The 17,806-nt window shown below is 36.3% G+C and overlaps 3 protein-coding genes across 3 annotated transcripts in view; 1 reads left to right on the forward strand and 2 right to left on the reverse strand.

Moving 5' to 3' along the window:
* LOC129750588 (activating signal cointegrator 1 complex subunit 2) overlaps positions 1-15,525 on the reverse strand; it is a 34,902-nt gene extending 19,377 nt beyond the window's left edge. Inside the window, exons 1-3 of the mRNA XM_055745555.1 lie at positions 15,305-15,525; positions 15,154-15,231; positions 14,917-15,074 (exon numbers count right to left, since the gene is read on the reverse strand). Of these exons, the coding sequence (XP_055601530.1) occupies positions 14,917-15,074; positions 15,154-15,231; positions 15,305-15,325 (257 nt within the window). The 5' untranslated portion in view covers positions 15,326-15,525. The remainder of the gene's footprint in view (positions 1-14,916; positions 15,075-15,153; positions 15,232-15,304) is intronic.
* On the forward strand, positions 3,528-7,140 carry LOC129750609 (cytochrome P450 6d3-like). The gene is made up of 2 exons (XM_055745577.1): positions 3,528-4,198; positions 4,255-7,140. The coding sequence occupies exons 1-2, from the start codon at positions 3,566-3,568 to the stop codon at positions 5,122-5,124; spliced, it is 1,503 nt and encodes a 500-aa protein (XP_055601552.1). The 5' UTR covers positions 3,528-3,565; the 3' UTR covers positions 5,125-7,140.
* Positions 11,106-12,675, reverse strand: LOC129750598 (probable cytochrome P450 6d5). The gene has a single exon (XM_055745566.1). The coding sequence runs from the start codon at positions 12,642-12,644 to the stop codon at positions 11,109-11,111; it is 1,536 nt and encodes a 511-aa protein (XP_055601541.1). The 5' UTR covers positions 12,645-12,675; the 3' UTR covers positions 11,106-11,108.
* Positions 15,526-17,806: the final 2,281 nt, after the last annotated feature.

The following is a 17,806-nucleotide window of genomic DNA, read 5'->3' on the forward strand; positions in this document are numbered from 1 at the left end:
CGCCTACATGTTGTTCTAACTGAAGCTAAAACTAAAACTTTTATGCCCTTTTTGTGACTTGAGTCCCTTACATCTTACATATAAATCACTTTTGCAACTTTCAAGTTAATTAATGAGTACATATAGTTCACTAATGAGAATTGGGCAAAATAAGTCACATAAAACGTACAAATTAATCACTTTTGCAACTTCCAAGTTCATTAATGAGTACATATAGTTCACTCAAAGGGATTGGGCAGTTTATTCTCCTTGTCAGCCAATATGTAACTTTTAAAGCCTTCATTCAAGTAAATATGTGATTTTTGGTTGTTTGGGTTGTTTTTGAGTTAAATTAGAACATTTTAAAGTTAATTGGAAACCACCATCTTAGATTTCAAGATTTAATTTTGTCCTTTTAAAATAAATGTTTCCTTACACTAAAAACTTGACGAGGCGAATGTATTTCAAGATTCTATTACTTACACATTTCACCTGAAATCTTTATTGGCAGCAGAAAAGATGCTCATAATATGGTTAAAACATAGCTTTTATGTTATAAATTTTACCAGATCATATCTCAATAATGCAATCATCATTCATCAAACATCATGGTTGCTGAAAAAAAAACTCGGTGAACTCACGGAATAAAAAAAAACAATAATTGGAAATAAAAGCTTTATAAAAACCAAAGTTTTCGTTTTCAAAAATGTTGTATTATTTCCACAGGACCAGAATCTTCACGAATGATAAAAAATTTTTTTTCAAAAAAAAACTAGCAATTACGTACTTTAATATCCTAGGAACCTTGCCACGAGCAGGCTATAGGATTTTAACGCTGGAATTTGTTTGAAATAGGATTTTTCATGAGTTTTGTCGTCCTTCAGAAATCATCTGTCTCATACCCTCGAAACCGACTAAACAGCTTACGAGCTCTGAAACTAGCAAAAATTGGTTTTTTGAGGTTAGGTTTGAATGGCTCATGACTAGCCAACACTTTCAGCTCGTCGGAGAAAAAACTGTTGGAAATTTCAGCGACCTACACTTTGTTTTTCGTTGATTAAAAATTCAAAAATTCTGGTATGAGACTTGACTTCCCTGATGACCCTTAACCGTAGTTGCCGATCATGTGCTTCACTCCAATACTAGATTTGAACTTTGTGGACATTTTTGACAGCGTTTGTATAAGGACTGTATTCGAAAAAAATGCAACACTTTCATTTGTGAGTAACCTTTGAACGAATCGATGAAAACAGTTGAAATTTTCAGTGATATTTGCTACCAGTAGTCCAATGTTGACATGTGCAAAATTTGGTGAAATACCGTCTAATGAGTAAATTTATTAACCAAAATTATTGGGTGAAAACTCTTGGGAGATTGAGAGGCCCAACAGGGAATCAACTATGCCATCAAAATTAATGTGGTCAATCGTTCTAGAAGTCCTAGAGGATCTAACAGTGAGCTAAAATTTGAATAAAAATAATAATGATGAATGCATGGGAAGTAAGGGGTTTATCATAGCGCCATCTGAACTTTTCAATTGGAGAAGTGGTATTGCCGATGGTTAAATCATGCGCAAAGTAAACCCGTTAGCGGGATGAAATTTTGAAAAATTCCGAGAAGAAAATCGATACGAACTTTCTAACGGGCACCTGGCGGACTTCCGTCAGAAATTTTTCTTTGAAAAGCCTCGCCTGAATGTTCCGGAGAAGAACGAGGGAACATTTAAAAATAATTATATCTAGTTCTAAATTTGGCTGACGATCTGTGAATGATAATAATCAATAAGTGGTACATAACGATAGGCACAATTAACGGAAATTATACCAAAAAAATTCCTACCAAAACGTTCGTTATCCTTTCATGGCACTTTTAAAGGTTTATTAAAGTTAATACGCTGGTTTGGTTGGATCTGGATTCCTGCCATCAAGCGAAAACTGTGATGGAGTGATAAAAAGTTAATCATTTTGTTTTCTTGCAGAAGGTGGACAATCTGCTAAACTTGCCATAGCTTTGATAAAATAGAAAAATTTGAGTGACTTTGGAGGTCGCACTCCAGGAAATTAAGAACGTCAACAATAATAGCCTTGATTTAGAAAAAAAGGTAGTTCAAAGTGTGCAATATAGATGGCGCATATGTTGTCCAAAAGGTTTTGGTAAATAAACTTATTCACTAGACGCTATCTCAAAAACTGCTTGACAGATCACCACAAAATTTTGCACAAGTGAACTATAAATTACTAGGTAGTATCACTGGAAGTAGCTTGTACTAGCGGACTCACGACACAAATTTTCGTCACCTACAAGTCAAACCTTTTCACTTGACCGATAGAGAGTTGAATTCGGAGCTTAACTAATTTCTCGCGGTACTATCACTAGTAGCTTGTACTAGTGAACTCGTGCTACTTTTTTCATCACCTACAAGTCAAACCCTTTCACTAGAGAGGTCGCAATTTGAAATCGAAGCCAAACAAATTTCTCGCAGTACTAACACTAGTAGCTTGTCTCAGGTCTCAGGTCTAAAGTCTCATGACTCAGGTCTCATGTTTCATGGCTCTTGTCTTATGCCTCAGGTCTCATGTCTTATGTCTTATGTCTTATGTCTTGTGTTTTATGTCTTATGTCTTATTTCTCATGTCTGAGGTCTCAGGTCTCGCGTGTTTGTCTCAGGTCTCAGGGCGCATGTATTTTGTCTCAGGTCTCAAGAATCATGTATCTTGGCTTATGTCTCAGGACTCTGGTCTTATGTGACAGGTCTCTTGTCTCCGGTCTCAGGTCCAAAGTCTCACGTCTCAGGTCTCATATCTCAGGTCTCATGTCTCAAGTCTCAGGTCTCAGGTCTCAGGTCTCATGTTCTTATATAGTCTCCGAGCTAAGATTTTCCCAACTTCAGTGTAGATTCTAAGTGTTTTCCTTTGAAAAGGACTTTTTTCTCAAAAACTGTGTTAATTCCCGAAAACCATGTAAAAAAAGCCGTGTAAAAAAACCTTGGTGTACTAGTAAACGAGCTATCAGCAAATGAAAGGGTCCCATTTCTAAAGGAACTAAGGTTTTATGTCTTTTACCGGAAATTTATTTTGAATTTTTAAGAGAATGTGCATCATGTTGTAATCATTAGATGATAATTGATATAGAGACCGGAAGTCTTCGAAAAAAAGCGTGGCGCAAGTTTCCAGATAGCGACAGGCTTTAGAAGAAAGCGTAACCAAGAATGGAAGGCAAGCTGAAACCAGGAGCAGCACATGGAGCCCAGCTCTTCGCAGGTGAGTAGTAGAGGTATTGCAGTTTTTAATGGGACTGAAGGAGAGTGCATAACACCTGTCCACTTGTTTCAGCTGTCAGGAAACCTATCCTCAGAGACCAAGAGCATATTCATTGTATGTAAACATTATAGATGCCACACTGCCGCTCTCAGAATATTACGGTCATTCACTACTGCCCGGGGCAAGCTGTTGTTGGAATCCACTGATAAAGTGTCACAGATGATTGCAATTGAATGCATTTTTTTTCCTTCTCCTCCTTTTCGATGATCGCAGTTATTTAGTAAAACAATAAAAAAAAATCATCTCCTTTACCAGTCAGTTTCGAAATGCCGTCCCAAGTGGAATTATTTGTTTGGATCGTCAGCTTACTGATCGCGGTTTATTACGGTATCAGGTACGCTTCCAGCTATTGGAAGCGCCAAGGAATCGAACAGGTTGATCCAACATTTCCGGTTGGCAATTTTGGAGCTTTCTTTCGAGGTCGATCGCCGTTTATGGCGATCTGTGAAGATTTGTACCGGGTAGGCAGAAATAAAGTGATTGGAATCTATATCCTGTTGCAGCCGATGCTTTTGATCACCGATGCAGAACTAGCTAGAAACATTTTGGTGCGCGACTTTGGGAATTTTCACGATCGACAATCGGTTCCCGTTGATGAGCAGCGAGATCCGCTGAATAGCCATCTGTTTTCATTGGCCGGCGAAAGATGGAAGCATATGCGGGGTCGATTGACACCGATCTTCACTTCTTCTAAATTGAGGGGAATGTTGACTTCCTTAGAAGAAAGTGGCAAGGTGTTGCAAAGCTATTTGAAAGAGCACGCTGAAGCCGGCCGGGTTGTGAAGATCAGTGATCTTTTGGCACGTTACAGTATCGATAACATCGCTTCGATTGTTTTTGGAATCAGGATCGATTGCATTAGCAATCCCAATGAAGCTTTTCGAGTTATGGGAAAGAAGGTAAACAAAACTATGCTTTACTTTGATTAAAGAATTGTTATCAGTTCCATCCTTAGATGTTCGAACCATGTTTTGAGACCAACATGCGAGGACTACTGAACATAGTCGTACCGAAAGCGAATCGTTTCCTGAAGGTAAATTTCGTGCCTGGTCCAGTTGAGAAGTTCTTCCTCGATTTGGTTCAGAGCACTGCGAAGCATCGGGATCTTTCCGGAGTGATCAGACAAGATATGATGCAGCTACTCCTTCAACTAAGGAATTCTGGAACCGTGTCCCAGACAGATGGTCAATTTGCAAGCCTTTCTTTAAAAGAAATCGCTGCCCATGCCTTTGGTTTCTTTCTGGCCGGATTCGAAACTTCCTCAACTACAATGTCGTTCTGCCTATACGAACTGGCTAAAAATCCAGAAATCCAAAGGAAAGTTCAACAGGAGCTGGACCAGATCCTTGACAAGTACGACGGTCAACTTAGTTACGAAGGGACGATGGAGATGCGCTACCTGGAATGTTGCATAGATGAAACCCTTCGGAAATATCCACCGATTCCGGTTTTGAATCGGGAATGTACCATTGACTATCCGGTTCCGGGTACCGACATCACCATCAAGAAAGGGACGGCAATAATGATTCCGGTCTGTGCATTGCAACGGGATCCCTGTCACTATCCGGAACCGTTAAAATTTAAGCCAGAACGATTCCTTGACCAAAACCTCAAAGACAAACCGTACGCTCCTTTCGGAGAGGGGCCACGGGCGTGCATCGGAATGCGGCTTGGGAAAATTCTAACTAAGGTTGGGTTGGCCCGGATGTTTTCCAAATTCAATTTTGAGCTTACCGAGCGGGACCAATCGGAGCTGGAACTGAATCCAAAGATAATTATTTTGACGCCTCAGAACGGGATTCGTGTTAGGGTTAGCTGTAGGTAGGTGATTGATCTGATATTGTAGAAGGTCGGCGATAGAAATGTTTTACTTCAGTTAACACCGGATTCTCAAAGTCGAATGGAGATTTAGAAAATTTAGGTTTCAACTTTAATTTTAGATTGAATTTTAGAGTTTGGATTCAGATTTCAGATTCAAGACTTAAATTTCAGATTTGAGGAACGGATTTGACTCAAAGAAACCATGACACAGAAATTTAATAAAAGATGGCTTGCAAGAGGACAATTCCACATAATTTTGATTGAACCTAAATAAAAGATAGCTTGCAAGAGGACAAGTCCAAATTGTTTTTAATAAAATTAAGTAAAACATGGCTTGCAAAAGGACAAGTCCTCATTGTTTTTGAATGAAATTTAGAAAAAATGGCTTGCAAGAGGACAAGTCCTCATTGTTCAAAAAGGAAAAGTCCTTATTGTTTTTGAATGAATTTTTAAAAATTTGGCCCGCAAGAGGACAAGTCCCCATCGTTTTGAATAAAGTTAAATAAAAGATGGCTTGCAAGAGGACAAGTCCTCATTGTTTTAAATAAAAGATGGCTTGTAAGAAGACAAGTTCCCATTGATGACTTGCAAGAGGATAATTCCCCATCGTTTTGAATGAAGTTTAAAAAAATGGCTTGCAAGAGGACAAGTTCAATTGGTTTGTTTGAAGTTAAATAAAACGTTGGGCTTGCAGGAGGACAAGTCCACATCGTATGAATGAAATTAAATAAAAGATGGCTTGCAGAAGGACAAATCCCCACTGTTTTGAATAAGATTTAATAAAAGATGGCTTGCAAAAGGACAAGTCCCTATTTTTTTGAATGAAGTAAAATAAAAGATGGCTTGCAAGAGAACAAGTCCTCATGGTTTTGAATGAAATTGAATAAAAGATGGCTTATAAAAGGATAAGTCTCCATTCTTTTTAATGAAGTTAAAGAAGAGATGGCTTGCAAGAGAACAAGTTCCCATTGTTTTGAATAAGTGAGATTAAAAAAAGGCTTACACGTCCCAATTGTTATTAAAATAAAATTTAAAAAACGATGGTTTGCAAGAGGACAAATCTAAATTGTTTATGAATAAGATTTAATCAAACATGGCTTTCAAGATGACAAGCCCTCATTAATTTTGAATATAATTTACTAAAAGATAGCTTGCAAGAGGACAAGTCTCCATTCTTTTGAATTAAAATAAATAAAAGATGGCTTGCAAGAGGACAAGTTCCCGTTGTTTTAAATGAAGTTAAATAAAAGATGGCCTGCAAGAGAATAAGTCCTCATCGTTTTCAATGAAGTTGAATAAAAGATGGGTTATAAAAGGAAAAATCTCCCTTCTTTTGAATGAAGTTAAATAAAAGATGGCTTGCAAGAGGACAAGTCCCCATTGTTTTGAATAAATGTGAATAAAACATGCCTTGCAAAAGAACAAGTCCACATCGTATGAATGAAATTAAATGATAGATGGCTTGTTGGTCCCATTTGTTTCTAATAAGATTGATTAAAAGATGGCTCACAAGAGGACAAGTCCATACTTTTTTTAAATGAAATTAAAAAAAAGATTCTTTTTTTTCAAGGAATTTAACAGCAAGCTGTCATTCTTCCCAAGATAGATAATAGATGGCTTGCAAGAGGACGAGTCCACTTCGTATTCATGAAATAAGATAAAAGATGGCTTGAAGAAGGACAAGTCTCCATTGTTTTAAATAAGATTCAAAAAAGATGGCTTTCAAGAGAACAAGTCTTCATTGGTTTTTGAATAAAATTTAATGAAAGATGCCTTGCAAGAGTCCATTGTTTTGAATGAAGTTGAATGAAAGAAGGCTAGCAAGAGTTTTTTTTTATTAAATTGAATTAAAGATGCCTTGCAGTTCAAATTGTTTTTTTTAATCAAATAATAGATGGCTTGCAAGATAACAAGTCCACATCGTATGGAAGAAAAAAATAAAACATGGCTTGCAGAAGGACAAGCTCCCATTGTTTTTGAATAAAACTATATAAAAGATGGCTTGCAAGATGAAAAGTCCTAATTGTTTTTTACATAAAATTAAATTAAAGATGACATGCAAGAGAACAAGTCCTAATTGCTTTTGAAAAAAAATTAAATTTAAGATGGCTTTCAAGAGGAGAATTCTTCATTGTTTTAAATGAAGTTTAATAGAAGATGGCTTGCAAGATGACAAGTCCCAATTGATTTTTTATAAAATTGAAGAAAAGATAGTTTGCAAGAGGACAAGTTCTCATTGGTTTTGAATAACATTTCATAAAAAAAGGCTCACAAAAGGACAAGTTCCTATTCTTTTGAATGAAGTTAAATAAAAGATAGCTTGCAAAAGGACATGTCCCCATGCTTTTGAAAATGATTCAACAAATAATGGTTTGAATAAAGATGGGGATAAGTCGCCATTGTTTTGAATGAAGTTAAATAAAAGATGACTTGCAAGAGGACAAGTCGAAATTGTTTTTTTTTTTAAATAAAATTCAATAAACGATGGCTAGAGAGAGGACAAAAGTCCTCACTGCTTTGAATAAGATTTAATTCAAGAATTGTTTTGAATGAAGTTAAATAAAAGATGGCTTGCAAGAGGGCAAGTCCAACTTGTTTTTTAAAAATAAAACTCAATAGAAGATGGCTTGAAAGACGACAAGTCCTCATTTTTCTTGAATAAAATTTTATAAAAGAGGGGTTGCAAGAGGACCAATTCCTATTCTTTTAAAAGAAGTTTAATCAAAGATGGCTTGCAAGACGACAAGTCCAATTTGGTTTTAAATTGAGTTAAACAAAAAATGACTTGCGAGAGGACAATTCCTCATTGTTTTGTTTGAAGTTAAATAAATGATGACTTGCAAGAGGACAAGTCCAAATTGTGTTTTAATAAAATTTAGTGGAAGATGGCTTGCAAGAGGACAAGTCCACATCGTATTAACGATTTTAAATAAAAGATGGCTTGCAGAAGGACAAGTCCTCATTCTTTTGAAAAAGATTTCATAAAATTCACTAAACGATGACTTGCAAGAGGAAAGTTCTCCATTGTTTCTGAATAAAATTTAGTAAAAATGGCTTGCAAGAGGACAAGTCCCCATTGCTTTGAATAAGATTTAATAAAAGATGGTTTGAACAAAGCGCTTGCTAGAGCATGATGCCTCTAGATATGGTGGTCTCTCTTTGGCAAAAAGTAGACGAGGGTTGGATGCGGAGGAGGAGCCGAAATTTGACAGCTGGCTGTTCGGCTGGCTGCTGGCTGGCTGGGATGCCAGGTGCTCTGATTTTCTTCTGATTTGATCGTTTATCATTTAATCATGAAAATTATCAATAGCAGAACCGATTTACTTTTATTTTCATCCAACACTTTTCGATTGGAGGGAAACAAAATAGCTCTTTGGATAAGGTAACAAGAATAAGGAACAAGCAACATCCGGTTTAGGGTTTTGGTTGTTTGTTCCACCCTTTAAGATCCTTTCTATCATAACGGTCAATGAAAAGTTTTTCTTTCTCGGAACATACGAATAGACCGAACTGTATTGTAATTTTATTATAAAAAAGTGTTTAGAATACAAATTAATTCATTGAATATACTCATATCATTGCTTTTTTTCCGAAAACTCAATTTAAATATAATAAAATAAACTAAACCCCAGTACGGTTTTGAATCTTTTGATCTTTCGTTTACGATTGGCTTGTGCACATACACACTTTTTTGCCATCTGATTTTTTATCTCTAACACCTGGCATCCCTGGACCCCTTTTTTCGTAAACACTACAGCCAGCTGTCAAAACTTTTTTCAATATGGCGGAATGGCGATTTGGCATATGAGATCACCATATCTAGAGCCATCATGTGCTAGAGGACAAGTCCACATCGTATGTTAGAAATTAAATAAAAGATGACTTGCAAAAGGACAAGTACTGATTGTTTTTCGCTATCCTTAAACTGAGTTTTGAGTTAAATTTCTTGACCGTGTAGCTTCAAGAAAAATTTCGCCGCACCCCACTTCTCGTTCGTAAAATTTTGTAAACAGGACCTGCGAACTATCACCACAAAAGGGAACTACGTCATCGTGAATCGACCTATTGTGCTGATGCGATTCGTGTAGTTCTGAGAGTGTATAAGTGAAAAGGGGGACTCGACAAAATGCGAAAAATAACGGTAATTCTTTAGGCGTCTTTTGCGGAAAATAGTTCGGTTGTGCGTGAAAGAAAATATTTGAAAATCATAATAACTATTTGGTCACCGATAGGTGTGGCGAATAGGGAACTTAATAATGTAATCGATGGGGGTCCGTTTTAAAGGATAAATGATACAAATATTTTAACAGAATATCTCAATCAAACCTTTAAAAAACTATTTGAAACATGTGGTCTCTGTATAAGCCAGAGTGTTTTGCTTTAGAATCTTTCGAATAATTTCGGCTTTTGAACTTCCGCGATCAATTTAATGAGATCATAGTTATCTAATCGATTTCGGTCAGTGTTCAATAATAAACACACGCAGCGAAAAGATTTTTTATTTCAAAGGAAAGTGCAGCGAAAACAAAGGAAAATTTCCTTTGATTTTGGGATAAATGACAATTTCTTTGTTTCAAATGCATTTTCTTTTGTTTTAAAGAATTTTTCTTTTGAAAAATCTTTGATTCAAAATATTGATACTTGGAAACAAAAAACAGTTTCTTTTGATTCAAAGTTGCTTTTTTTTGCCACAAGGTAATTTAATTTAGATTTAAAAGCATTCATTCATTGAACCATTTTCTATTTATTCCAATTGGAAGCATTATTTTCTGTTGTTTTGAAATTCCTATTAGGAATTTCAAATAATAAAAAGAAAGAATTTCAAATTTAAAATTTATTTTTATTCACAAATAAATGAAACACTGGGTCACACACTGGTTCACTTTAATCGAATCATCCGGTTTATTTTCGTGGACCTGATCGCTGGATTGGAGCGGTGTCACCTCGGTTGAGTCATCCAGGGACTTGGAAAACCATCTATCGGCCGTGGTCCTGTAAAATTTCAAGCACTTATTGAAAATCTTCAATATTCATTCTTTAATTAACATAAACTTACCATAATTTATCCTGAATCCTCCTAACTAAGCTAACTCTGATCCACATTTTCACACACAAATTCTTCTTCAATGCAAAAAACCCTCTAAGTTTGAAGTTTTTATTTAAAGAAATTATTCCTTTGCATTGAATACATTTATCTTTGGCTGAAAGAAAATTTACTTTGTTTCCAAATAAATATGCAATTGAACAAATGTCTTTTGAATCAAAGAATTTGTTTAAAATCAAAGTCCAAAATTATTCGATTCAAAAAATTAATTCTTTCTTTCAAAAATTATTTATTTGAAACAAAACCATAATTCATTGATTCAAAGAAAACAGGAGATTGAATCGAAAAAATGAATTTTTTGAATAAAAGTCAGTTTTGTTTTGTTTCAAAATCCAAGTTTTCTCTGCGTGCAGTACTCTACATTCTCACCAATCATGTCAGGGGTATCCCAAGGTTTTAGACTGGGTCCGATTCTCTTCAGGATGTATATAAATGATTTACCAAATGTTCTGATTCATTGCGAAGTTTACATTTTCGCAGATGACGTTCAATTAGATTTCAAGTGATAAAATGAAAAAAATCCAAAATCTTCGATCTGATGAGTTCAAAAGTTAAATTTCTTTAAATTGAGCTTAAAATCTCTTTTTACAGAGGATTCATATCTTCTCAGTCTGCGGTCATGCGATCGATTCTCGGTCACGGCATACAAAGTATTACTCTGGTCCAGACTCTCTGTGGGCTGGTGGTTTTAGCATTTTCGAGATGTTAGCCATCATATCTCTGAAAGAAGTACGTCTTAGTGTTAAGTAGATTAGATCTCTTCGAAGAAACATGAGGTTTCACTGAGATCATACCTGTAGATGTGTTCGATTTTAAACAATTTTGATCGTTTTTGGATAATTTTTGCGCTATTTCGAAGACAATAACTTAACTCAAAACAATTATTAATCACTTAATTTAGTTCTTCTGTTGACAACCACACTAACACCTCCCAGCGGAATAGCAAGGAAACACTTCGGATCGAGTCGGGCACCTCGCCTCTGATCTGCCGGATCCGCCAGACGAAAGTCGTACTCGGCCAGCAGTGTTGCCAGTCCAATCATCGCCTGCAGCTTGCCCATCCGAGCTCCCAAGCACTGCCTTGGACCTTCTCCATAGGACAAGAAGGGTTTATCGTCATCCAAACGCTCCGGACGTTCGGGGTCGAAATTGGAGGGGTTTGAGTAGATATCCGGGTCTCGTTGAATTCCAAAGATTGGTACAATGGTGTTGGTTCCCTTTTGGATGGTGATATTTGTGTTTGGAATTTGGTAGTCTTTGGTACAGATCCGGTTCAGGAAAGAAAGTGGTGGAAACAATCTCAGGGTTTCACGGACACAGCATTCGAGATATTTCATGGTGATGATCTTGTCGTAGGTTAGAACGCCGACTGGTGGCTGTTCTAAAACTTGATCGATCTCTGCTTGAACTTTTTGTTGGTATTCCGGTTTTCGGGATAACTCGTAGATACAGAAAGCCATCAGGGATGAACTTGTTTCGTAACCTCCGATGAAAAACGTAAATAAAACTGCCGCCACCTGATTAACGGTGAGGGTTTTGTGTTTATTTGAAGAATCCACTTCCCAGGAATCGCCTTCCTGAACCAGGCCAGAATTACGCAACTGTAGTATCGACTGGAAGACGTCTTTTCGAACGAATCTCTGTCGTTCCCTTAAGTTTACGCTCTGATGAACTACGTCCAGTATTAATCGGTCCAAGTCCGCAGCAAACTGTTTGATCCGGAACACTTTAATCAAGTCAGGGGCCATAAAACTCAGGAACCATCGGACCTTGTTTGAAAAGCTAGGTTCGACTGCCATCTTACCGATTCGCAGGAAATCGTCTTCCGGATTTTCGATACAATTAGCATCGCAACCGAATAATATCGAGACGGTTGATTCCATGGTGTATCGAACGGCCAGATCGTAGAACTCTACAGGTTGCCGACTCTTGACGAATCTATCCATGTAAACTCGCAGCTTCTGAGCAGTTTTGAACTGAATTTCTGACATTTGCTTCAACTTGAACGGGGTAAACGATGGAGTCACCTTGTTTCGAATTTGGCGCCATCGATCCCCCGATAAAGCAAATAGGTGCCCACTCAATGGATCCCGATCTTCGTCCACATATAAACCGTGATCATGGAAGTGCAAAAAATCATTAACAAGCACATCGTTAATCAGCGACAGGTCATTCACCAGCAGAGTTGGTTTTAAGAACGTATACAACCCTATAATCGGTTGATGTTTGGTGCGGTAGTACACATTCCTATAGAACTCCGGGAGGGATTGCTGCCTCCGGATGACCGGTCCGAAATCCCCGAACGGGAATGTTGGGTGTAGTTGAGGGACTCCTAAGTCCTGCCAGTAGTTCAGCTTCCGGTTGATGAAAACTACTCCTAAGGCAACGATCGAGCACAAAATTGCCAACAGGATAAACATATTCCTGATGGATGTTACTCGATGGGAATTTAAAACTGTACTGGTCGAGGATTTTACTTACTAGCATTGATTAACGATTAAAGCTTACGGGGGCTGGGAAAGTTCTTTGAACTTATCAATCGAGTTGCGACAGATGAAAGCAAAGGTCGCTATCGGTATCAATGCGAAATAGTTCTAGCCGACAATCACAATAACCTACATTCCTTTTATATTTACCCTTCTTTTTGTGCAGCTGCAAATTTGCAACAATGTCAACAATGGCATCCTTTGCAATTTTTGTAAAAAATTGAACAATACTGACAATTAAGAAAAAAATTCAAAGCATTTTTACTTGACAATTTGGATGAGTTTGTCAATTTTGATAATTTTGGCGATTTTGACAATTGTAACCAATTTGGAATTTTTTACAATTTAATAAAAAAAATTGATTTGATAATTGGATAACTTTGACAATGTAGACAATTTGGAAAATTTTAGCGATTTCGACAATTTTTACAATGCTAACACTAACTGACAAATTTTGTCAATTTTGATAATTTTGAAAATTTTGTCAATTTTGACAATTTCAACAACTTAGAAAAATTTGAGAATTTTGATATTTTAGACAATTTTGATAATTTGGATTATTTTGACACTTTGACAATTTTGACAGTTTAAACAAGTTGAACAGTTTTGAGAATTTTGGTAAAACACATTACAAAATGAAATTGTCATCAGGTCAATCGATGAATTGCCAAAAACTGCGTCTCAGTCTATTAGGGCTTTCGTGGAATTTAGATCCCAAAATCAAAATCAGCATCAGAATGCTAGTTGAGATTGATTCTAGGATGATGAAGATTGTAGGGTGATTTTTTTTTCAATTTCCTTGATTCATTTTTCATCAGATAATTTGATTTTTTAAAGGAAAGAAACACAACTTTTCTGCCGGATCGATTCATGAATTTATTTTAACAGAAACTTTCAGATGACATCAGGATAACTTTCGTTGGTGGTTTCTGCTGCGGTCCCATGAAAACGGTTCCGGTTCAGGAACGTCATTTGTACTAGTATTTCCATGACCGTTTCTGAAAATAAGGAAAACAGGCACAAATTTAATGAAGTGTTATAAGGATTATAACATAATTGAGATGAACTCACTATCGAGCCCGCAGCCGCTTCTGATGCTCCACTGGCGGCAAGCAGAACAAACATGGCGACAGCAACTGCGTTGAGGAATTTCATTTTTTTTAGACAGTTCTTGGGCAAGCAAGCTACAATTCTCTGGTGAAGTGAAACTTTGAATGATAACAACCCACTGATTTGGAGGCATTTTATATGGCATTTTAAGTTGGGAAAGTTTTTTTTTCTTTAAACAATTTCATTCGATTGTCGGAAATATTTAGACAAGTTTGTTTGCTTTTGAATAGCGTTAATTATTATCTGCAATATTTGTTTAAAAACGATTTAACATTTGCATGTTTAAACTAAAAAAGACTCGTCATCAGTTCGAGGTTTCTCGAAATTTAAATTTTTGCACCAGCCATTTGCAGTTAAACAAATGTTTTTGAAATTTTTGTAGGGGAACCAACTGATAACAGTTGTGGTAAAACAGCTGTGGGGACTAAATAAAAATGAAAATTTGCATGAATTTCCACAATTTTTTTTCCAAATTCGAATCACTCGAAAAGAGCAGATAAAGAAATCTGAGCTGAATTCAAAGGTTCTAGATGTTAACTTCTTTTACCTTTTTTGAAATGAAGTATTTTAGAAGATCAGAAGTTGAAGAAAATACAAAATTTAAAGGTGAACAGAAATATTTACGTGCTACGTGAAAGAACAATTGTATGTTTGATCGATCAGTGCATCTATTTGCGGTGCCTGTTTAGTAATTAGGTATCTCAGATATATTTATTACGAACACACACATATAGGATCTCAGTGAAACTTCATGTTTCTTTGAAGAGATCTAAATTCTACTTAAGACTAAGCGTACATCTTTCAAGGATATAATGGCTAGCATTTTACTAATGCTAATACCACCAACCCACAGAAAGAGTACTATGTTTGCCGTGACCAAGACTTGATCTCACGACATTTGGCTTAGAAGACTTGAACGCTATCCTCTAGGCCACGGTCGGCGGCAATCACTATTTGCACGTGATCAATTTAGGCGTAGTGACAATGATTCAAAACAAAATAAGGTTCCCCTATTTTTTTTAAAGTTAATCTAGAAACGATCATCAATTATTATTTGAATACCAAAACTTCGAAATATTTACTAGTAGGTACTCACCGGAAATGCTCCAGTCCCAGCAACCACTCAATATCCTTGACGAACCACTCCGTCTCACTGATCCACTGATCGAGGGTAGCTCCCTCCTCGACGAGACCGCCCTTCATCGGAAAGGAAGCATACTTGGTAAAGCACCTGGCTTCGGACCATCGTTGATGCTAAAAGATCAAAAAATGTAAGCAACAATTCCAATTTTTGTAATCATTCTAAATAGAATCAAAATTTTGGCCTCCTTACCAAAGCAGGAATCTTCCGCTTGATCCCGTCCTCGTTCACATCCAAGTGCAGCTCGTTTAATGGGAGGTTTTTGTCGTTCTGACGAAGAAAAGAAACATTCGAGAAAAAAAAAATTTGAATTGCAATAATCAAAACAAAACTTTCCACTTACCTCAAAATTTACGAAAACCATTTTCAAATCGGATTATCACTTAATGCTAAGATCACCGATTAGATATGTTTATTTAAATTAAGGAGTTACCGTGTAAACACCTCTGAGCTAAGCTCTCTGGAGGCTTGATCGCGGACAAATTTGCGATCTTTCTTATGAATTCCGGTACAAATTGCATGCGGGCGAAAAACAGCTGATAATATTTTTGTTTATCTTTCCGAGTTGGCAGACAGTGTTACCAGATTATTTGAAATGGAAAAAAACAGAGACTTAAGAAATTTTGAAGAAGAAAATTGTGAAAACCAAAATTAAAGAAAATTTGATTCTTAGACTAAAGGTGACAAAACAAGAAATCCTCAATTAATGAATAACATCTTCAATGAATTTCATTATTGAAACTTAGGGTTCCTTGAAAACTGAAACGTTTTGCTTAAAATTCAATAAATTGGTATTTACCTAAATGGAACAAAATATTTCAAATCTGGTCTCACTTCCTGTTTCTCAAATACACGCTTAACGCGGAAACACGTTTCCTGTTTGGTTTTAAACTTTGTACTAGCGCCACCTGAACGTCAATTTTTTTTAAAGCAACCTTTAGATGTAAGCAAAAGTCACTTGAGGTCAGGAATGAGAATTTTTTTTGAAAATTTTAAATTCTGTTCTATTAATACAGTCCTTTGAGATAAACATATCACAAACATGCAAAATAAGCAAAGAAAAGAAAAATTCAAATCACAAGCTAGAAAACCTCTCAGAATGAGAAAATAAAAGTAAAATAAAAATAGTAAAAGTGAAAGAACCTTAGAAAGACTCAAAAAGCTAACAGTAATGCAAAAGATTAAAAGAGAAAAGAGTACATTTTCTAATAACATATCTTGGCTGATCAGAAAAATAGCAAACACAGTGAGTAAAAACACGGCCTCTAAAATGTTGTTGTGACATAAGCGCTGGGCAGCAGCAGGTTGAATAACTGATTGGACCGTTTTTCTTTGCCCATGCATTTTCAACGATTATGTAATTTTGAATGAAAACGAACGAGTATGGTAGCAGTTAAAAGCTCCGGAAACCGGAACTTCGTCGGTCACTCACCGGCGCTCAAAAAGCTCCACTCCGCCCGCCATTCGTCGAAGTGTCACGTGAGCATTGAGTATTCCCGAAGGCTGTTTGTGCTCCTACACCAGAAATTTCGAATTTCCCCACAGTTGGCCGTGGGCAGCGGAACGAGAAACGGCTTGCTTTGGTTCAGTTTTGTTATTCTGAAAGCATGGCTTGCTTGCTTTTTCAGGGAGGACCACGTGCAACGTCCATTTTTTGCCGTCCTTTTTCCTATCCATCTCTCCCTAGTTTTAGTTCATAAAAGTTGCTTACAAGGAGTATTCCGTGTCCTTTCTCCCGACACTCGGAGTAGCAGTCTTGTCTGTCTCCTTGCGTCTGTTTCCTGTTTCCGTTTTTTTTTCCTGCCATTCGCGATTTCGAAGCTAATTTTTGACAGGTCGTGTGTGTGCAAGAAAATGTAAACAAACGGGCGGAAATACTAGCTTCTAATAAATCATTATTTTCTTTGATTTGGTTAGGATTTTCAGAAAATGACGGATACAGATTTGAAGTAGAAGGTTTAGAGATTATTGTGAGCTATTGGAGAAAATGTGTATGTGCCGTGAAGCATCGCAAATCGACATCCAAAAAGGTCAATTTTTTACTACTCCAAAAACTATTCTGAGTATTTCACATATTTTTGAATGAAAACTCGTGCGAAATGCACATTTTCAATTGCAGTTTGTTAAAAGAGTAGTCAATTAACGTTCCTTCAAAATTTGGGAAAGACCCAACAATTGGTAAGGTAGAATTTTTTATTCGAAAAAAACATAAATTTTTGCTATTTTCAATTAGGTTTCCTTCTGCAGCTGCATACAATCAGGCGTAATATATTTAAAGCTGGAAGGCGGATTTGGATATTTGATGGTGGTTGACATGAAAAAAAAAATATATCCTTGGATTACTACACCATTTAAGTTTACTTACATAAATGCTTTTCAATTGCCATCGTTCAATGGTTATAAAATGTTTTGTATTTTTATCGAACCTCATGATCTCATTTTTTTTGGGAAATTTCATTGAAAATTATATTTATACAACCACTAGCCGTAGAAAATTTTAAATTAAAACTTAGCATTTTATACTGTCTTAGACTGAAACTATTTAAATTTTTATATAACGTATTTATTAAATGTAACAACTAAACCAAATCCAATAGTTTTAGTTTAAAGTAACAACGAGAAAATAGTTCTTTTATTCAGACCAACGAGAAGCGCATATAGTTTAATATAAAGATATGATAAAAAAAAAGATAGATTATTGGGAAAAATTAAAAGTTTAGAAAATGGACGAAAAGATTGATTCACATGGGGGCTGTTCAGATACCACATGGACAGAAAACTGAGATTTTATACCCCCTTCTCCCCCTCCGTGGCCAAGCGTGGACATTTGGCAAACCCCTCCCTC

This window comes from Uranotaenia lowii, chromosome 1, assembly GCF_029784155.1.
Source record: "Uranotaenia lowii strain MFRU-FL chromosome 1, ASM2978415v1, whole genome shotgun sequence".
Taxonomy (NCBI): Eukaryota; Metazoa; Arthropoda; class Insecta; order Diptera; family Culicidae; genus Uranotaenia; species Uranotaenia lowii.